Genomic DNA, 22,639 nt, shown 5'->3' on the forward strand with positions numbered 1-22,639 from the left:
GCGACAACTAAGGACGACTTCCGGTGCGGGTCCTTCAGAATAAAAGTGTAACATACGCAAGTCTATAAGAGACTGACTCAAAAAAGTATATTTTCTCAATAACAACGTCAGTTTCACTTACATAATACTTAATATGGCACAAGCCAGAGCTTTAATTAAAAAGAGTTTGTAACAGACACAAAATATTAAAAGTAAAAGTAATCCACGCTATTGTGGAAAGACAACACATATACCGGAAGTATTGTTGTACTAACAAAATATGAAGACAGCCTACTTCTTTTGTCTTTTATTTATATTTTTAATCTGATTATCAACTTTATACGTTTATTTTTGTCGTTGTCCTAAAATTTGTAGCATACAACTGGAACATATACAGCAGCTTATTCTGTAGCCTATTGAAATTGTGTTGGATTTGATCTGATATCTCTTTGGTTTGTGAGATATGTGCTGATCTGATTACAAAACGTAAAACTCACAAGCAAACAAAGTGCAGGACTTTTTGTTTTCAAAGACAAATTACAAATATTTCTGAGTGATGTCCAGTGCTGACATTAATGAAAAAAGTCTTAGTTATTGCAATAGAATATTTTTTCCTTGATCAGGCTCACAAAATATGCTATAATACATTTTGTAGTGCTCAACTTACCTTCAGATATCACATTTAAATCACTTCACCTGACTTTGAGGTATTGCCACGAGGCTGTATGTTGTTGTGGTCTCTCCCTATATAATTATTAGTTTATTAAAATCAATAAGCATTTAAACTGTCGGTCATATTGCATATGTTTTTTGTTTATTTAAAAATATGCCAGAATTAATTTTGATTATATTGCACCATTGAGTTTACTGTCCTTTGCTGAGAAGTGTGGGTAACTCATGATATTCACCAGAAGAGGGCAGAATAGGCCAGCATATCACACAGTCAGTCATGTGCTTATTGGTACTACTCCGGAATGTGGAAAATTAATAAATAAATAAATACAACACCTGTAAGAAGAGAAAAAAAGGACTATACATCCACTTCACAGTGAAGCATGACACCAGGTGGTTATCTGTCTATGACTGGACTGAAACCTTCTGACAGTACTCTGTGACTCTGTGACACATAGGTGGACACCACTGGACTAAACTAATCATTATCAAATGAATCACTGTCCAAATGTGGAGCCCGTCCAAAGCACAGCTGCCTAACTGCTGTTTTCCCCTGGCAACAACACATCTTATTGTGCTAGAACAATCTGCGAGAAAAATACACTCCAAAAATGTGTTTGTTTGTTTTTCCACTGTAAGCCTAAAATCAAATACATCCTCCATGTACTTGTTCTGCAGGTTATAATTCAAAGCAGTGAATAGATATGTATGTTTTGATGAAAGGCTTTCATAGAATTGCACTGCAAACCTTAGATAGTGTATATATCAGTGCATATATTTATTTTAATTTCTGCTTAGGTGGACTCAGAAATTACTATTATCATGTTATAATGCAGAGGAAAATCTGTTGTAAATGTTCTGTATCGTGTATGTGTATGTCCTGGTATCACCTGCAGCATGTTCTCTAGATATTTTTTACACGTCTTCAAACTAATTTTATTCCCACTGTTGATTTATTCCATAAAAAGTAACAAAAGCATCTTGTGTAGAGGTGAGGGGGTGGACTGAGTCTGCAGTCAGCTTTTGTACTGTACCATCACGTTATGCATTATGAAAGGTTCGATTAAGTCATGCACTGGAGGGTGGCATATCTGTCCACAATTAACGGTGCATCTAATGAAACAGGTGCAAAGTGTTGCCCGCCATTAAGACCATACTGCAGTGCACTCTCACTCCAGCACTGGGATATTTGTTCTCAATATAAGAGCCTAATCTGACAAATCCCCACACATCCTGCACTCGTAAAAAAGCTGAGGTTAGAATGCTCGATCTGAGCACCCAGAGTCAATCCTTAAAGGACACTATTAGCGTCTCTAAAACCTTGTTAATTTGAAGGCTGGACAGCCTGCCAGTTAAAAGCTTTCAAAGCTAAATGGACCTAAAGGGAATTTTCCAATGAGGTGTGATGGGAAGAGGGGCAGGTTGAGTAGCTCTGTATTTTCTGTGAAAATAGGGTGTAATTGATAAAAACACAGATGCCATTTATTTAGTGATTGTGTTGTGCCAAGGTGCTTCAAAGAAGCCTGTAATTTACTCTATGGATTTTAGTTCAAGCTGCTCTCTAAGTGTTTGCTTTTGCAATAACAAGTTTTAATTCAATAACAACAAAACACACACTATTGTTAAACTAAGAAATATAATTTATTGCATAAAAATTATATTTAGTTACAGGTAAGAAGGCTAGACGTTTATTTACAATTGGTACTTTACAGAGATAAAATAATGTCACTGAATCCATTTTGTTTTTTTCCCATAAAAATGTCTTGACTTCTTGAACAAAGGCTAAATTTTTCTCTTTGATGGGAGTGAGGAGGAATCCAGTCCAGCTCCGGCATAAATTATCCAGAGCTATGGCCAAAGATCCAACAGATACTCAAGAAATCTGGACGAATAAACACTGTAGTCTACAGCTAGCCAGTCTCTGTAACAAGATTCGAGGAAAGAAAAATTGTCCTGCAGTGTTCAGGGATCCAAAGTTCTGAACTAGTCGTGTTCAGATACTTCCTCACGGGCAAAGACCTGCAGGGCACGAGTTCATGATGGTAATCACAATTTGTTTTGTAACCATTGCACCATACTTTGTTTTGTTCTCCCACATGTGCTTTTTTTTCTCCAATAGTTAGCTTCCTTGGTCGGTGATCCAATCCTTCCGATCCAGATGAAGAATTCCCACACATCCCACCAGAACCAAAAAATGTTAAACCTCTCTTAAACCACTTTAGGATACAAAATCAAAACCCTGTCAATGCCCTGATCTGAAAAAATAGAATTACTCTTCCAGGAAACAAAAGAAGTCAAAATGCTTTGCTTTTCTTTTGTACTTGCATAGCACTTACAAAGAGAAATGACAGATCTTGAGCGTGTGCACATACTGTACACGCACACCCACCTGCCCACACATACCCACTCACTCAACACACACTCATACACACACACTTATGTTTTTCAGTTCATTCACACAAAACAGTGACATGACTCACTGCTGAGAGGAGGGATACTGCCTGTGTTTTGGTTTTTGTGGTTTCAATGATATGAACACTTTTTTTTTTGCTTTGAGGGATAAAAAGACTCAATAACACAGAGAACTTAAGTAATGACAAAGTTACAGATGAAAGCATTTCAATTCCCGTCTAACAATAAGTGACAGAACAACATTGATAATGTAGAAAGCTTGAGGACCCTGACCACAAAGCAGGCGGCTTCGTAGAAAGGTAACAATAGGTCATCAAATTGAAACGGGAGAAATAATGAATTACAGGGCGGTGGATAGACAGATGGACACACAGATAAGTGGTGGACAGAGAAACATAATGCAGTTAGTGTTGAGGTAAATTTTATGGTCCCTTGCTGCCTAGCTGATTCAAGGCTAATCTATTCTTTAACATCCATCTCTGAACAATGGGAACTGCCCTCAGTTACAGTAAAGCAAAACGCCTACAATACAGCATACAGTATATTCACCTGGATATCTGACCACCTCTAATCATGGTTTACAGATTACATTTTGAATAGATGCACCATATTTAAAATAACAAGTAAACATGATTTCATTATTCACAACTGAGACATCCACTGTGCATCTAAGTCTCCCATTTGGCCTGCTCTACTAGAATCAAAAATAAAACAGCTCAGCAGCCCAAACAAGCACAGATGATGGAACAGCTTCTAAATGATCGTAACAGCAATGGCAATGAAAAAAAAATCCACAAATATGGATAATAACTTAAAGAGCGTTCCCCAAAGGAAACTTTTAAGGGATGACCAGAAAGCTCCCCTGCAGTTTATTCTCAACAGATCGGAGGAGTGTGGCAGAGCGATAGAGGAATGCAAGGAGAGATGACAGAGAAACACCCCTGTGAGTCGGAATGATATGCCAAGGCTTTGAGGCATTTGTTGGTACAATATAAAGAGTCAGTCGGTATAGCTATCTGCCAATTCTTAAATTAACTTCACAATTCACCCTCCTAGCACAAAGAAGAGGCAGCTTTTTTATTTTTTTTCTTCAGCCCAAAGCGACATGCTCAAACCCTCAGACCTTGAGGGTTCGGACCTCATGTGATTTGTCGACAGTCGAAGCAGTTAGACAGGAAATCTTAGCCTAGCTGATTCAGAGCCAGTTAATGACCAGTTTGTCCATGTGTGCTTGTGTGTGTGTGTGTGAGTCGAAGTTTGTCTGTAGCCTGAGGAGGTTTCAGACAGTTTGGTGCTGCCTGTCATTCACTGCACACACAGAATGACAATGGAGAAAACAAAAGCCCCTGCCATGAGGTGAGATGGTGTTAAATCATGCACTTTCATGCTGCTACTGAAACATGAGTAATCCCGTGCTAGCATTTGACTTGTTTGTGTTATTGTGCGTGCTTTAGTGTGTTGAATACATCTTTTTTTTTTTTAGTTTGTCCCAAAGTTTTTCTTATTTATATACAAGAATAGTGTAATTTGCAATCTCTAAAGAAGACAGCCAACACCACACATGACAGACGACTTTACACCCATTTTACGCCTTTGTACCCTCAAATTGGTTTCACGTCGTGCAGATGCAACATTGCTTTGGAGGATTCAAGCTGAATCAGATTAGCAGTTATCATGGGATAGCACGCATGGGAATGGGCGGGTATGTAGCTACAGTGGCTGATCAGGGGTCAGTGGAAAGGAAGATGAGGCAGAGGTAATACAGTGCATGTGAAGGAACCAAAATGCTCTGTGGGCTTATGATTTGTGCCGGGGGTGTGCATATTCATAGGCAGGTATTCTTATTGTCATCACGGTGGTGAGAAAAAAAAAAAAAAAAAAGTCTGGCTTGCTCTCTTGTTCCTTGACCAATCAACAATCCCCATCTGTTGTCATGACAACTAGCACCTCACTTTTGCCCATTTCTTCCAGCGCGGTCGCCAAAGAGACCAGGTCTGCGTCAGCTTGATGACAAGCCTCCCATAAGTCCAGTAGAACACCTGTGGGGCTCGGCTTTGTTGCAAAGTAATTCAAGTACCTGAGGGAAAGAAAGACCAGGCGAGATGTCAGAAAAGTGAAGGAGGCACTTCATTGTTGATTACAGACATTTTAAGCCATTCATACTATATATTGCATACTGCTGGTACCACTTTATTCTGACAGTCCAATACTGATGACCAAGTACCTGCTACAAAGCAGTTATAGCTGGTGAGTGAGATGAAATATCCCTTTTCATTAAGCAATGTATTCATGCATGGCTATACCATATCCCTAAACTTAATGTTTACGTCATGTTTTCCAGATTCTAATCAGTACAACAAGAATATGTCTGTCTACATGCCCCCCAAAAAAAGGAAATCCTAACCCCATCTGAACTCAGACGGTGAACATCTACATGCCACCTTATACACAATTCTGAGTTATCACTTGACAGTAGGAACTTGAGTATCAACACTGGACTCGTGCGTGACCAGGCTGCCTTTCACACATAAACATGTGAGGCAGATCTGACCTGTCAAAGCCCAGGCTGCGTGCCAGTAGTCTCCAGTCACATCCTCGGGCGCTAGGTGCATCCAAACTGGCACAGATCTTCTGGCGGATGGAGTCAGGCAAGCGAAAGGCATAGGGTCCCACTTGAGAGGAAGGCAGGCAGGTGCCTCCTGAGGGGAGGGGCGAGTGCGGGGGTAGAGTCTGGATTGACAGAGACGGTGAGAGGCACAATGAGACCAACCTCTGTATTTCTTTTGGCATCAAATGTGTGGCTTTCATTGCAACTTTATCAGCGTTTGCGTTACTTGAAAAAGTATTTCACTGCTGGAAAGATGGCCACGAAACAGAAAACAGAATGCACTGTGACACACCAGACCAATAAATGCATCGACTGTTGGGTGACGTGATGCAAGCTTGGCTATTTTGACACAGAAAACAACATGGAGCCAGGCTGGTACCAATCGAACTTGTATTATGGTTAAATGGTAAGCTAAAATATATTTTTGAATACATTTGAGGCGAGAAATAGGCAACACAGTAACAGAATCTTGGTCACTTTTATACTCTTTGTGTCTGTGGTGGTGACCCACATACAAAAATGAGGGAGTTCAAGAGCCAGCCAAGCTACAGCCAAGAGCCAGATAAAATTTTCACTGGCAAATTTTCAAAATCCGTTGTGGTGGACATACAATAATGCGGAAATACAATCTGAAATTCGAGCAACAGCCCTCAAGCCAGAGAAAATCCACAAGATCAGTATTTGAGATAAGAGATAAGCAGGGAGATCTGGTGCTGGCAAGATGTAGGCAAGTTCACCACAGTTCATTTACGCATACAACCCACACCGTTACAATACAGAGCTGGTTGAAAATTGGCAAAGTATCCCTTTACGTTACCTCCTGAATATCCGTGTGCAGCTGGAATATCTGTCCCTCCCCTTCCACCTGTCGGACGCAGATCTTACAGGTGAGCTGCGACACAGCCAGGCTCCCTCTCTCCAGGCTAAAGGTGCAGTGCAGGGGTCTCTGACTCCCACTCCAGATGTGATAGAATGGGATCTCCTGTTAACAAAGAGTAATGTTAAGAAGGAAATGGTCTCTCCACTGTGATTAAAAGTGGCTTTGCTCTGAGCAGTGCAATCAGGGAGGATCTAGAATGCAGTTTCCATTCGAGGAGAGGTGCAATATGCTTTATTTTGATATTGGGTGTTTCCACCAACTGGGTCTCCATGTGTCACAGGACAATTTATTTCCTTAGCACACTGTCCATAAATTAGGACCACTATCAGATTTCCTGTTTGTTTATTCAGGGAGGGTTCAGACTGCAATCTCGGTGCGGCCGCCAAGAGAATGCAGCAGAGGGTTTGGATGTTTACAACAGAAGTGAATAATCAACTAGCTGTGTTTTCTGAGAAGAAAAGCCATTCTGCTGAAGTGAAATGAAGAGTTTGGCAGATCATATTTTTTTCTTAGGAGTTATTGCCTATTAGGGTTAAAGTTACTGACAATTTATCAATAGTTTTTTGGATCTAAATCTTTAAAAGGTGCTGATGCTCTATAGACATGTTCGCATCTATGGGCACAATACCTATCAACAGGCTGTTATCTTTCTGCTACACTTTGAGTGTCTCACCTGATACTTTGCCAGTAGTTTGCTTCTCCAGTGAGTGTGAGGAATGTCGTGGATGGACAGGCGCAGGTTGTGGTAGCTGTCTTTGAAAAGCAGTGGCTTGGGATCCTCAAGCAAAACTCCACCCAGACTCCTCTCCAAATCCAGCACCTCCTGCCAGAGGCGGAAACAAGACAGGCTTAGTGACACATTTATGTTACTAATTTTATTATGGGTTTATCATTCTAACACATATCAAAACACGCTTTCGAAAACTCTTAATTAAAATGCGTCGTGCGCTCTCTAAAGTCAGTGTCTCCAAATGGAAATGTGTGAGAGCTAACAGTTTGAAAGCTGTTTGAACTTTAGCAGCCAGGAATCATGTAATGTGATGCCAGTAAACTGCACACAGCGCGCTCATGTTTACTACCCCGGCTGGTCTGTGAACACTTCATACAAAAAGGGACTGAGAGAGGAAAAATATCTAACGTCAGCGAGTCCAACTTTCTCTGGATGGCGTGCTCACTTGCTGTTTGCTAGGGAGTTTGTATCGTGCCGTGCTATTTTGAGTCGTTGCCTCTGGTGGGTAGAGGAGATTCAGTTTGATACCAAAATTTGATTTGGGCAAGTGTGGTGGATCTTTTGTTTTGATTTTTGGGAATATTTAGACAAATGTGTAATGTGTGTGTTGCTCATGACTAAACCAAGCTCTGTGTTAGCCGTACTTTACAAGTAAAGCTGACATGATGGAAGTAGTTATATTTTTAAAAATCTTGTCTATTGAGGCTGTAAAGAAGTAATTCACTGCTGGAGAGATGGACTTTTCATAAAACAGGGCTGTCTATGCATTAGAGAGACACAAATACTTTTGAAATTGGTGCTATATCACCACAGAAAAAACAAAACAAAAAAGAGCTGAGGGATTTGCTTTCGTTCAAGAGGTAGAAAACCTACAACTGCCAGAATGCACTGCACCACACCGGACCAATAACCACACCTGCTGCTGGGTGAGGTAATGCAAGCTTAGCTGTTTTTCCCCAAGAAACAACACGACAGCTGGCTGGTTAACAAACAATCTTGAATTACAGTTAAACTTTGGATAAAGTATGATTCTGCAAACATTTTAGGTGAAAAAATGAACAATGCAGTAACAGAATCTCAGGCTTAGTTTCACCATTTGATCTGAGTTTTTTTTTTGGTCTTTTCCAGGTTGCTTTTACGATACAGAAAACAGTATAGTGCCCACTTCCTGTTCACAAATTCTCATATTACAGCCAAACACTGCACTAAAATATGTTTCTGAAAACATTTTTGTTGAGAAATAGGCAATACAGTAACAGAATCTTGGTTTACCTTTTGATCAGAGTTTAATCTCTTGGGTGGTGGGGGTATCTCTCTCTCAAGCTCAGACTAAATTGCGACTCTCTTCCTATACTTGCGTCTATTACGGTGGGTGTACAATAATGCGGAAATACAATCTGTAGTTCAATCAACAGCCGGAGAGCAGAGAAAATCCGCAAGATCAGAATTTGAGCTGAGAGATAAGCAGGGAGATCTGGCGCTGGCAAGATGGAGGGAGGTTCATCCCAGTTCATTACACATACTACCCACATTGTTATGACACAAAGCTGGTTGAAAATTCAGCAAAGCATCCATTTAAGTAAGTTACCAGCAATGCACTTATTCAAATTTACACCTTAAGTATAGTATTGCCAGATTAACTCACACATAAAAGGAATGATGAAAAAGAAAGGCGAGAAGAAGAAAGGTAAACAGAAAAAAGACAGGTAAACAGACATTTTAACACAGACAGAGAGTGACAAACATGCAAGCAGCACCTTGAGTGCATGTGGGGTGTCATGGATGCAGTAGATACGGAGGCTGTAGTCCAGGGAGAGGCAGGGAGCTCGAGGGGCGAATAGTGCCAACTGCAAGCGTTTGCAGGCAGGCTGTGGAGGGCAGGACTGGCCCACCAGGCCGTACGTTCCCAACTGCTCCATGAGAACATGACAACACTCCTCCTCCAGCTGCAGGTAGCACGGAGACGACAAAGTCTCCTCTCCTACTGTTAGCACCTCCTGAAAACAGATTGAAGTAGGATTTAATGATGCAACCCAACGAGATATCCATTATATGATACCAGACAGAAGCTGTCTTACCTCCCATGCCCCCTGGTGTGTCTGTGTCTTGAGTGTGAGGGTCCAATCAGGTGTAGGTGTGTCTAGTTGGGCACAGTGGGGCAAAGTAAGAACCACGGGACGATTCAGCAGCATACCAGATGGGCCGCAGCTCACCACGGGACTTAGTACAGTCTGACTGCCCTCAGAGGGTAGCCTGTAAATGTCACACACACATATACACACACACAGAGGGAGAATATCTGGTGTTTGCAACAGTTACCAAAACATTACACTTAATTTATAGAAGAACATCATGGTTACAAAACAGTGAGGAACATGGTGGTACAAATCTATCTGAAGCAAACTGAAGATCAAACTTCCCAAAAATTGGCAAGAAATTCATACACTCCAATTTCAGCATAGAAGTTGAGACAAGTTGATCTTTTTTATCCTCAGAAAAAGTGATAGAACTTCCAAACAAACTTCAAGTGGTTCGCAGTAGGTGAGCCGTGCATGGGAACATTTCTGATTGAGGTGAGAACGAGGTCTGCTCTGCCTCGTGGTTGCGGAGGAGATGAGTGAAATAGAGGAATAAAGATGAAGGGCACTCACGTCGTTTTGTCCCACTTGTTGATAATGAGGTACATCTCATAGAACTTCCCCTGGGGGATTGTGCCAGGGGGGACCAGCAGACTCACACCTACGAGAGAGAGAGCCTTGTGTTTTATCTTGAATTATATGTGATTCATGTGGTTCACATGAATTCTGCTTCCATTCGCCTGTGAAAAAACAGTTGTATGCAATATATAATCACCTGTGTTGGGGATGGTAAGGCGTCCTCCAAGATTACCCAGGGTGGCGCTGGTGCTCAGCCCAGGCTCTCTGGACAGGGTGTGGCTGTGGTAATCTCGTTCTCTTCCCATAGTACCCACCGACTTCAGGCTGAGGATCTCCCCATCACCTAAGCCCATTTCTGTGGGGAGCTCCAGGGAGGAAAGAGTGGAGGCGTTATACACCTTGATTTTGAGACTTGGCAAAGGGTCCAGCAGGGGTGAGGTGGTCATGGGGATTTTGTGGGGGCTGTCGTTGACCCCCTGCTGCAGGGAGAAGAGTGGCCCGCGGAAAGCCCCTGCTGTGGCTGTTAGATCCGGAGGAGCAGAGGGATGCAGAGGGTGAGGGTTATCTGTGGACGTAGGAGAAGAGAGGAGCTGTTCTCTTATCACCAGAAATGACACAGGCTGGGTTGAGAGTGCTAAAAGTGACGCGAGTGAAATGGATTAATGTTGCTAATTAATATTTGATGACAAGAGCAAGGGAAGGGATACCATGACAAATGCTTCAAGTGTAAAAAATGTAATGCAGTAAAGAATGGAGAATTGACTAGGCGAGAGGAGATAATGGTATAAAGAGAATTCATTTATGGGATGATATAAATAGCAGTGTGACAAAGAGGCGGATTGTAACCAAGTGCTTCAATGAATTTGAGTAAAAACAAGAAAAGTTGTGAAAACAAACATGATGATTAAAAAGAGGAATTATGTGTGAATGTGTACTAAATGATGTATGTTTGAGTTAGTGTCTATGTGTGAACTTACCCTGTCTGGGAGGTTTGTAGTTGCCAGGGTGGAAGGCGGCAGTGAGAGCAGATGAAGAATCGGTGATGTCTCCATGGAGATGGCGGCATCTGCGGCGATATGCGAGCACTCCCACGCACAACACCAATATCACACACAGCAGCAGGGCCCCCACCAGACCAGCATAGACTGCGACTCCCATACCTGGGGCCAGCGCTGAAAGAGGGTTGGAAAAGAAGGCGGTCAAGACACCACAGAGAGATGCATGTGGGAACACACAGATACAAATGCAAGGGAAAACACAAGAGGGAAGAAAACACAATTTAAGAGATAACATCTGATTTACTACATATCCACTGTAGCAGAAAGTATTATAAGTTAGAGCTGAAACAATTAGCAGATCAAGTGATTAGTCGGTCATCAGAAAATTAACAAGAGTTTTGATAAGGGAATAATCTTTTAAGTCATTTATAAAGATAAAATTCCAAACATTTGCTGGTCCCCGCTTCTCACATGTGAGGATTTGCTGCTTCTCTCATTTTCTTTTTAAACCACTGTAAATTTGATGTTTAATCAGACAAGACAAGCAATTTTAAGATGCGACACTGGGCTCTGGGAAACTGTGATAACACCTTTAACTAGAAACATGCAGCATATTTTAATGAGCAATTGAAATTTAATAGTTTGTCGCTGTTAAAATTTTAAGTTTTTCTTTTAAGTCTATCTTAAAACAATACTGACATGCCCATATGTAAATTGAATGATGTATTAGTCACTGTGATTGTTCCTCCTATCCATTCTGGGCTTGTAGAGATCCCTCCCTAACATGATTTTAAAATAAGTGATGGGGGAGTCCTCCTTCAAACGTCTATTTTTAGTGCTTAATTCCCTCTGTGTTACTTTCAAACTATCACGCCTCAGCAATGAAACATTGTGCGGGAAATGAAAAGCTAATCAAGCACTAAAAGGGGATATAATCCGATATGCCAGATCAGTATTGGCGCCAACATGGACCTTAATAGGTGGATCAGGTATCAGCCATGATTTTACTGATCCACATTAAATACAGTTTCTCTGTCAATGTCAGTCCAAAATTCACAGTTTCTGCTATGAGATCAGTCGTGGCAAGAAACTGACTGAGTTACAATGGCGTCGTGTTACCTTTTTAAATCGAAGCCAATGAAAAAGAAAGCGCTGGAGTCAGGAGAGAAAAAGTTGGATAAGTACATTCCTGGAAAATATTCACTTTACGTGACTAAGTCAGATTGCTGCAGCCTCATTTAGCTATTTTATCGAGCATTTTAACTTTATAAAGCATTTTTAGTCAGAACAAGGACTGTGGATTTTGTCCCCCATCTGTTACATTGGAATCACATTAGGGAGGGGATCACTTCACAGCCGGTATGGACAGCAGGAATGATCACAGTGACCAATAACTCTTTCAGTTTACTTTTGAGTATGTTAGTGTTGCTTCAAAAACGTGGACCTATTCTTAAACTCTGGAAGTACGCCTGCTAGGATGTAGCTGGTGTCCAGTTTTTTGGTTGAAAGAGATCATCTTGGAAAGCAACATGATTAAACAGCTCCTCCTTAGACTGCAGGCAGAAGCATCTGACAACAAAAGTGGATAGAACTGGTGGTGGTGGGGTGGGGTGGTTGATCGTAACTTTGCAGGCTCCATGTTTGGCTCCCTCTGTTTTCTCCTGCTCAGTGACTGGCTGTGACTTGTCAGCAGGCCCACCAATAGACTGTATGAAAGAAATGGGCATAGCCATTGTGATTCAAGGGTCAATGGTTCAAAGGTTCAAGGGTTTTCAGGTCCTCCGCCTGAAAATTTTGTCAACCCTGAAATCTACACCTATGCCCTGATGTCACCCATTAATTTGTGGACTCCAGTTGAGCTTTTTGGCCATTGCCATCTTGATTTTGTGGTGCCAGAAGCGACTATATTTGGACAAGAGAGCAGAGCTGTGGAACTTGTCAATCACAAGGTAGCCACATCCTAAACCATACCCTGCTTTAAGGTCTATTTTTTTCTAAGTGGGACCAGAATTTAAAAAATGAACCTCATACTGCATTGAACAAGACTTGGAACTAGCGATTAAGGCCATAAACTTGTTAGGAAAATGTTCACTGAGCTAATAAATTAAGTGAGTAGGGGAGGCAGGGCAATTTTCTGATAGACTTGTATACAATTGGACTTTTTTTTTGCAAACAGTGGAGTGGCCCCATACTGCCCAATTGAAAGAATCCAGGTTTAAGGCACCTCCACTTTTGCTTTACTTTTCAGACCCAGTGATAACTCCTTAGGCCCATCACAGCCCTGACTCTCCGACAGTAGCAGAGCCATACCCAATCCAGACCAGAGAGCCAGTTACACTACAGCAGAAAAGAAGAGCAGACAAGTAGCGAGGTTGGCGGGAGACAAAGAAGAGTGGAAAAAAAAGAAGATGGAGTAGACAGGCTGGATAAACAGAGGAGGAGAGAGCTATAGGAGAGGCAATTTGGCAAAAGGGATAGGAAGGAGTTAGATAAGGTTGTGATTTGTTGAGAGGACAGACGGATTATAAGTGTGGTGATGAGGAGAGAGGAGATAAGGATAGTGCTTGAGGAAAAGGCCCATGTTAAAAGAGCAGTGGGGAAGAAGTTGGAGGAAACACTACAGAGCAGCAGTGAGAGTAGAAGAGAGGGTGGAGGAGAGGAAAGCCGGAGGCAGACGGGCTGGCAGAGGAGAGCTCCCGTGCTCACGTGGCGCGATGGAACTGAATCCGACAGCCGTCCGCACTTATTACCAGAAACGGAACAATAGCGAATTAGGTGCATTACCGTGGCTGCTCTCCCCTGAGCCCACGTCACATTGAGCTAAAGGAATTACCATCACTTCAAATGTAAACTATATTACAGATTAACTGAAAGTAAGACAGAAATCAGCTGTTTTCTCCAGCAAGTGCCTCCACCTCATAGCCGACGGATCAAAGAGTCTCAGCTTGGAGGCATGTCATTTTGCTCCCTTCAAAAAACAGCTTGCAGATTTATTCCTCCAGCATGTTGGTTTAGAGCCAGATGAACTGTTTTAGTTAATTACATCAACATCTATTAATCTCTTTGTTGTAATCGCGTCTTAGTTTTCAATTGCAGCAAGCTGTTATGTAACTGATGCAATGTGCTAACACAGAGCCAGCTCAGGAACCTATGTTACGCTTAGTCAACATGCTAGACAAGACGGGATAACAACACTCATGAGCAGGCTGGACAAGAAGGTGAGGCGTGTCTCCACTGAGCTCGATCAGAGATGACAACAAAGCGTGGACAGACAGGCTCAAACACAAAACGCTGCACGCATTCAGCTCCACGTGCTAACACAGATGTTAGGACTCCCCATCTGTATGAGCACAGACAGACAGACGCACACACACATACGGCACAAACACAAACAGAATGAGGCAGTGAAAGAGTGAAGTCATGGGAAGGTGAACTTACGATGGCTTGCATGTTCAATAGAAATCTTTTTATCTGTTTGAACAGGAGAAAAAAAAACGAGAGAAGAAGAAAAAAAACAACAACATAAAAATGGATGGACTAGTTGTTATGCAAATGAAAGATGCAACATAACACAAAGCAGAAACAGGAGAGTAAACAATAGCTCATCAATATGAAAACAGAAATGTAAACATAAAAGACGTACTGCAAGCAAGAAAACATATTTCATATCTAAAAAATAATAACCTCCCCTGGAAATGCGTGACAATGTGGAATGAAGTTCAGCATAATTGTTTATATAATGTACAAAAGGAGAATAAAAGCCTATTAGAAATTACTGCGAGAGAGAGAATAGGATCATTTGAAGGAGAGTGGCAAAGTTAAAGACAGTATTGAAATTGAGCAAGGACGCCGGTGTTGTGTGGTGCATGAGGGAGACAATGTAGATTGAAACCGTCTCTTTATACACCCCACAGGGTATGTTATCACGTTCATCATATGAGGAAAAAAAAAACACCTCCGTCCTGACGGGAACAATCTTTTCCAAGATAACACCAACGTGAATCATCCCTGTGTGGTTTGATGAATGTCGAAACCGTCTTTCAGGGTCGCGTCACTGAGTAGATCTCAAACCAAATAACATTCTCTCCCAAGCATCGTCAAAACACCAAATGGTTCCCTCTGACTTTTCCATTCATCCAATAGCAATTAGAACGTACTAGGAGGCAGCGGAGATGATGGTTTGTGGTGTCTCGAAGCATTTTTACATTTATGACTGGGGTATTTAGCCCATCCTCAACGGGATTACAATGAGTGAGACATTGGAGTGAGCTATTTGATTGTCTGAGGCATGGTCTGAACGCAGATAGTCATAATGTCATCAGGATGCTGCAGAATAATCATATTAATGTGCTGGGAAAATAAATAAGTCAGTAACCTGTAGTGTGCCAAGTGACACATTTACAGATTTTCAACAGCACAGTGCTTCCCATTTCCCCCCTCTGTCAGAGCCACTTGAGTGCATGTTTTCTCTGACAGTCTCCGGAGAACGCTCGGCTCTGTACAGACAAATCAGACAGTGTATTTGTCTAATCTGGCTGCTCCATAGAAGCCTGTTTATGTCAGGAGTCGCGTGCACATCCGGTTGAGTGTGCATATGATCCCTCAGTTGCACGTGCGTTTACGCTGTGCATGCTTGGCCGTGTTGGTTTGTGTGTTTCTTAAGTGTGCACTTGAATGTATCTCACTGCCTCTGTGGATGCGCGTCTCAAAGATTCTAATGCGCTGTCAGCTGGATTCCTCCCAGCTCATCACGGGCTGCACATTGGGTGTCAGTGTGAGTCTGACTCACTCTCATATGCTCTTCCCTGTGCTAATTTTTCGACTTGGCCGTGTCATGCTCGCTTCCCACTCCATGCGCTCCCTTAGCCTGCGCTGGCTTTATCTCTCTTTCTCTCTCCCTCTCTCTCCTTCCATCTGTGCTTTTTAGATGTGGATCACTTGCCTTCTCTCTTTGTGAACCTAAATTTTGCCTCACGAAACATCTGTCTGCGATTTAGCTGTTTTTTTTCTTTTCATCTCTCTCTACATCATTCGCGCTCTCACCATGCTGCAGTGCCTAATCACCTTGGGGATACAGTTCTATACAGAATAGCTTTGAAATGCAATGCACCTTATGAACTATGAGCAAAAATATCCTCGCCCGTACGACTTGTTATTATCAATTCAACAACCACCTTTGCAGCACCTTTGCTTTTAGGGAGTTGACCCCTATAGAAACCTCAGAAACACCCTTTCCTTTAAATGTTAGACTGTTGTGTGCATTAGTGAACTCAGCTCAGCTGTATCAGATCTATATTACAGGGCCAACTGAAGAATAAGGATATATTACAAATAAATATATGTGTGCCAAATGTTTCCTCCCTTTTGACATTTAACAACCGCCCCGGTTTAAACACATTGCTCGGGTGACTTACTGCGCGCACACAGCCCCTCAGTGCAGTTTTTGCTCTCCATCATGCTGCCGCTGCAGTGCTTTCCTCCATTTCTAGGTGGGGGGGCTTGGCACTCGCGACTGCGCCAGTGGGTGCACTCTGTCCCACAGGCGGACCACTTTGCCCACTCTGTCCAGCCTCCATCCACTGGAATGACACAGCAGAGATGTGAATCATTTTTACAGCTAACCAACAGCTAAATACTTCCACCACTGCAGGTAGAGGGGAATTGGGCATGATGTTATAATGCAGGGTGATGCATATGTAATGGCTCGAAGTTCATAATTTTGCAATTTGCAAAATGCATTCTGTGGTTTGTTTTTAATGATTTTGGAGTCGGGGTGGTCAGACACATGAGGCAAAGCAATAAAAGGCAGAATGGTGTGTGACAGTAATTCAGTATGCTCATGATGTAGATGACTTTTCATGATGAAATCAAAGCAGTCACGTGACCAAATGCTAGTCTGTCCTGGTTGGATGAAATTGTTTTTGGGTTAAAACATGTAAAGAAGTTAACAGCTTGGATTTGTGAAAGGAGAAATACACCATCTTATGTTTTAAAAGTTTTAAAATTCATCCTGGTACTTCCTGCAAAATGGGCCATTTGGGAAATTTCTCAATATTTCAGTTCTTAACTATCTTGCCTGATGATATCATAAATAATACAGATGAGTGTGTTCTTCACCTGGGCACAGTGTGGTGCAGGTTACTCTCTGGAAGGGTGGGCCCTCACAGAAGGCTCCTCCATTCAGAGGCGCAGGATTGGTACAGCTGCGTGTTCGTCGCTGCCAGCCCCGCCCGCACCGAGCGTTGCACTCTGACCATTCGGTCCAAGAAGACCAACCTCCGCTCACTGACAGAGAAACAGACACACAGACATGCCAAGTGAGGAACTCTGGCAGTTAACATCCTGTTCAACTTGAATACCCTCATCAAATTACACATTGATGAGTGACTGTAAGCGAAAAGCATAATTAAAAGTAGAAAGCCTGAGCTTATAGTCATAAAAAGACACTGTGTTGTTGACAGATTTTAAAATCTAGATCAAGCTCACTAATACAGTGGTGGACTGTACCAGTACATTTACTTGAATACAGTACTTAAGCACCATTTTGAAGTACTCGTACTTTATTTGAGTACACTGTAATATCATTTTCTGCTACTTTATACCTCTATACATCTCTGATGAAAACTCCATTACTCCACTACATTTGTCTGTCAGCTTTATCTATTTTTGTAGATAAGGTAATTAGTAGAGGCGGGAATCACCAGACGATCCACAATACAATATTATTACAATACTTAAGTCACGAAACAATATTATTGCGATTTTAAATACGTTGCGATCAATATATTGCAATTCATAGTGATTTATTACCTTTTGTCAACTCAAAGGAAAACTTTGTCAACATGTGTTTAATCTAATAAGATGAAGTTTTCAGTCTGTTCATCTCACCTCAGCCATTTTTTTGCAGTAGCAAAATGTATCCAGTGGACTCAGAAAGCAACTGATTTTATTATTCTAGTCTTAGTTTAATTTGTATTTGTAATATTAATAATTTATACAGTAAAAATCGATACTTGGCACTGTGTGACGATAAGATATTGCCACACAAAAATATCACGATACTACGCTGTATCGATTTTCCCCCCACCCTAGTAATTAGTACAAATTAAATTAACTAAACTAAATTATGATACATTATTATAGATCAAACTACGCAGAAGTATATAGAATTAGTCAAAATGCTAAACACTAATCAACATTAAAGTGACGTATTAATAATTCTGATCCAATAATATAATATAATGAGTCACTCTACATAATGAGTACTTTTAATTTGGGTACTCTGAGTAAATTTTGATGCTAATACTTCCGTACTTTTACTTCAGTAAGCCTTGAATGCCAGACTTTTAGTTGGAATATTTTTAAATTCTGGCATTGCTGCTTTTACTTAGGTGACAGATTCAGTCATTTTCATTCATTCATTTTCTGCAACTGCTTATCCTGGTACAGGGTCACAGGTGTGCTGGAGCCTGTCCCAGTTCCCTCTGGAGGGGAGGCAGGGTACACACTGGACAGGTCGCCAGACTCTCACCGGGCTGACACATGGAGACAGACGACTATTCACATTCACACCTACACACACTTAAAAGACTTAAAGCTTTAAGTGAAAGATCTGAGTACTTATTCCACCACTGTTAATGTGATGTAATTAGGCGTTAGGTTTCTAATCTTGTATTCGTCTCATTCACCCATTCTCTGACTGCCTACCACTTCATATGCTTTGTATATACAGAGAGTAGTTCCTAGGGACAGTTCAAAAGAGTACAGTGGTTTTCAGATCATATTTCATTCAGATTCTACCACTGTGTTACATAAAACTTCAATATTGATAAAGTTCATTCAATACTTAGGATTTACAGGTACAAAACTGCTAAAATGTTAAATTTTCTTAAGTGCAAGTCACCTCCTATCACCTAACAAATCTGACCACAAACACAGATGGTTTTTATAACTATGTCGTCCTGATTCATAAGCCAATCTCCCAAAAACCAACACTTCACAGTCTTGTATCACAGCTAACATCCATCATGAAACGAGGAGTTGTGAGGTGTGAGAATGGAAGCGAATAAAAAATGTATGTGTGTTACCATAAACAATAAGAGTAGCGGTGCTGCTGCGTCTTTTGGCCACCACGTTACGAGCCACACAGGTGTAGTTGGCGGTGTCTGAGAGTCTGGCCTGTTTAATGATCAGATCATGATCGATGGTGATCAGGAAGTTGGAATCCTGCGATGGATCGATGACGTCTTCGTTCTTCAGCCAGTCCACCTGTAGAGACGCAGGCGCACACACAAACACATACCGCTCAGAACTTTGCTGTGCCAAAAGAATATCTTCGCACAGAGTGATGAAATTAATGAAGATAGAAAAAGTTACCACGGCAGCCAAGATTTCAGCTGCGCTCTACTGCCCCTGTGTTATGGCAATTCTGAATGATGGATTCCTTTAATTCTTTTGGCAGATAACTCTTCACATAAATCATTGTACAAATCAACAGGTGCGTATGCATAAACATGAGTCAGAACGCCCCACACAGACCCTTTCAGTAAACACCATAAACCTGCGGAGGATTTAGCCATTGGGACACATCTCAATGCTACATGTGGTATTCATGTCAATATTTGATCATTTTTAGTTTGCTCGGGAAAACTATAATTTGAGGCTTCTTTTGACCAAACTCACTTTAAATTTAAGACATCCTCCTCATGCACTTGATATCACACCAAATAACCAGGGCTGAAATTCCACTGCCAATGCTTTGTGCTTTTTACGTCACACAATAACATTATTAAGCCACTAAAAATAATAGTAAAGCTTGGGAGAGCATAAATGTTTACTTGAGTCATAAAAATCTGCATTTATGAATTATTTGTTTTCTTTTTAATATATTGTTGCACTGCTGCTTTATGGGAGAAATAAAACGGTTTGATATAATGGGGTGCAGTTAAAGCAGCTTAGTGTTAAAGCATGGCACAAAGTGCAGCCTTTTTAGCTTCATTGCTAAAAGAGCAGAGCATATCATCACTGAGCGTTACATGTTTGAGGGAGTTTTTCTTGCTGTTCTCTCAGACTTCAGTGGCTCGCCCTTTACGGTGCTGCCTTTTGTGGTGTGTTTACATTGCTCTATGACTTATTATTTGGATCTTTGCTTTGCTATCTCTCTTGAGATACAGCGCTATATAAATTTATATGACCTTGAACTATTTACTTTGAGTTTCATAAACAAAAATCTAACCCCTCATAAAAACACAGCAATGAGAGTGAGGATGAGGAGGAAGAGGTCTACCTCAGCAGCGGGCATGCCTTCCGGAGGGCGACACTGCAGCAGCACCTCCTGCTCGAGTCGCACCTCCCGCCCCAGCGGCTCCTGCTCAAAGTTCTTCCTCAGGTCTACAGAGGGTGACACAGATGTAGTCAGCAGTTAGTGAAGGCTGCCCCGTGACAGCACTGACACCCTGTTTATCTTTCTGACATTTGCTGTCACACACATACACACACATGCACACACACACAGCCGGCAAAGCCCCCAAAAAGCCTCTGTCACTGCGACGTGTTTTTCCCTTCTTACCCTCGTAAACATGCACGGTGTCAATCATACGACGCCACCCATTACCACGGGGGACTAAGATGGAGAGCCACAGCAAATTTATTTGCATATATACTTAAGCTGACACGTTTGACAAGCAAAAAGTCGGAAACATTTGCCCTTCTGCTGTCTTCTTTCCTATCTTTTTCTCTCTCTCTCTCACACACACACACACACACACACACACACACACACACACACAGCCTTGGCACTGACATGCAATGCGAACGTAGGCTCGGTTGCTCTTGGTAGTGCCAGCCGAGCTCCAGGCCACACACTGGCACCAGTAGTCCTCCAACCCGAACAGCTCCTCCACCTGGGTCCTCGACACAGAGATGTCCACCTCCCGCACCACCAGACCTGTGAGAGAGAGGAAGAAAGAGAGAGGGGGGGAGGGAAGGACAGATTAGTCGGGCATTTTTTTTCACAGTGCATATAAATAATGCATTGGCTGCAAGCCAAAAGCAGTTAATGTGCACATAAAGTCCTATGGGAGCTAATGGATTATGTAGTTGAAAATGATGTTTGTAATTGAGTATGATGTTTATGTCTGTGAAATACAAGGTGACATTACTATGTGAGTATGTAGTTGTGTTTACAGTACACCTCTGTGTGTGTGTGTGTGTGTGTGTGCGTGTGTGTGTGTGTTACCTGTGACCTGGTCCAGGCTTTCTCTGGTGACGTGATCGTTTTGATTGACCCATTCCCCGTTACATTTGAAGTAGATCTGGGTGGCTGGTGACGCCCGGCACCGCAGCTGGACCGGTCGGTTCTTCACGATGAAAGCGTCCTCCGGTTCCAGTAGGAATTCTGGGAGAGGTTCCGCCGGTGCTGACGGGAAGGAGTCAGGGAGAACCTCAGCATCGCTGTAGTCGGTGCTCTCTGAAAATGCAGAACATAAAAGAGATAAGATGACTGTCCTTCAATGGAGAGACCTGAGTTGCACTCAAGCAGTGCAGAGAGATTCATCAGTATTCCTATGGTTCCTCTGTGGCTGATCCTGACCTCACTGTTGAGGAAGAAATAAGCAAAATGACACATTTGTCCCTCGGGGATCAATAAGCCATCACACACCTGGAGGGTGTATATGTGTGTGTGTGTGTGTGTGTGTGTGTGTGTGTCTGTGTGTGACACCTGTCTCAATCCAGCTTTCAGCAACAAATCTGTCAGCAGTGCTTCATGGTATACATTAAGGCATGTTAGTGTATTTCAAGAAGACATTTAAGGTGTTGACAGTTTGCACTGTAAATGGAGGGGCACAGTGACATTTTTGCACTCCTTGTATTGCCGGTAATCTGGTCAATGCAGGCCTCCTGCTCTGGTCTCTCTGGAAGAGTCCATGCCTCTCAGCTGGGGAGGAGAGCTGCTGACCTTCCACAGATAGGTCCTGTTGATCGCACATTATCCCTTGACATTTTCGATGTGACACATTCCTCCTGGCAATGCTGCCAAGAGATTCTCCTGGCAGGAAGGACACGATATTTCTGACCTCTTCACTCTGACTTGTTACTCGAATAATGATGGGTGAATCCCAGGCAGTATATCAGTGCTGTAATACTAGTTTTCATAGCAGTAGATAGATTAAGATATATATACAGAGTTCTGCAACAGGTGGGGTACCCAGCGGGTGACCCATAAAAATAGGTGGTATTTTGTCTTTATTTCTGCGTGCAGCTCTGGGGGGGAAACACGTGGGTGAGATTGCAGGTGTTGGATGATAAATATATTAAAATAAAATGAGAATAATTTAATTTAATGTTTTGACGTTTTAATCCTCCGACTGCTGACTTTGTGTGTTGGCTCTGTCAGCTATGCCAGCTGCCAATATGAAAGCCGCTTCATCCAGGTGCGTTACCAGCAGGCACGTTAACTGTGGATATGTGCTGCTCAATATAATGAGAATAAGTAAAAAAAACCCATTGAATTTCCTTAATTACCTTTGTTTTAAAAACATTATCTTAGTTTCAAATGTATGAAATGTCCCAAAATGATCCCTTTAAACTAAACTGAAATGATTTGAATTTGGGTTTTCCGCAGATCTTGTATTGTCGGATTGGGTTGAGTTGCTGCACTAATTGTTCATATTTGTGGGTGGTGGAGTGGGTGCGGTTTTGTAC

At 42.0% G+C, this 22,639-nt stretch overlaps 1 protein-coding gene across 2 annotated transcripts in view; it reads right to left on the reverse strand.

Annotated features, from left to right (window-relative positions):
* Positions 1 to 2,342: 2,342 nt before the first annotated feature.
* Positions 2,343 to 22,639, reverse strand: part of unc5b (unc-5 netrin receptor B) — a 61,093-nt gene continuing 40,796 nt past the window's right edge. The window contains exons 2-17 of one of the 2 annotated variants that reach the window (XM_049600914.1): positions 21,174 to 21,404; positions 20,739 to 20,882; positions 20,223 to 20,326; positions 19,024 to 19,204; positions 17,054 to 17,221; positions 16,351 to 16,515; positions 14,375 to 14,407; positions 10,916 to 11,110; positions 10,135 to 10,503; positions 9,933 to 10,020; positions 9,360 to 9,534; positions 9,039 to 9,278; positions 7,225 to 7,374; positions 6,489 to 6,653; positions 5,615 to 5,793; positions 2,343 to 5,140 (exon numbers count right to left, since the gene is read on the reverse strand). In XM_049600914.1, coding sequence (XP_049456871.1) covers positions 4,975 to 5,140; positions 5,615 to 5,793; positions 6,489 to 6,653; positions 7,225 to 7,374; positions 9,039 to 9,278; positions 9,360 to 9,534; positions 9,933 to 10,020; positions 10,135 to 10,503; positions 10,916 to 11,110; positions 14,375 to 14,407; positions 16,351 to 16,515; positions 17,054 to 17,221; positions 19,024 to 19,204; positions 20,223 to 20,326; positions 20,739 to 20,882; positions 21,174 to 21,404 — 2,753 coding nt within the window. In that variant the 3' untranslated portion in view covers positions 2,343 to 4,974. The remainder of the gene's footprint in view (positions 5,141 to 5,614; positions 5,794 to 6,488; positions 6,654 to 7,224; positions 7,375 to 9,038; positions 9,279 to 9,359; positions 9,535 to 9,932; positions 10,021 to 10,134; positions 10,504 to 10,915; positions 11,111 to 14,374; positions 14,408 to 16,350; positions 16,516 to 17,053; positions 17,222 to 19,023; positions 19,205 to 20,222; positions 20,327 to 20,738; positions 20,883 to 21,173; positions 21,405 to 22,639) is intronic. The other variant, XM_049600915.1, reaches the window with a different exon arrangement.

The sequence above is a fragment of the Epinephelus fuscoguttatus genome, linkage group LG16, assembly GCF_011397635.1.
Source record: "Epinephelus fuscoguttatus linkage group LG16, E.fuscoguttatus.final_Chr_v1".
Taxonomy (NCBI): Eukaryota; Metazoa; Chordata; class Actinopteri; order Perciformes; family Serranidae; genus Epinephelus; species Epinephelus fuscoguttatus.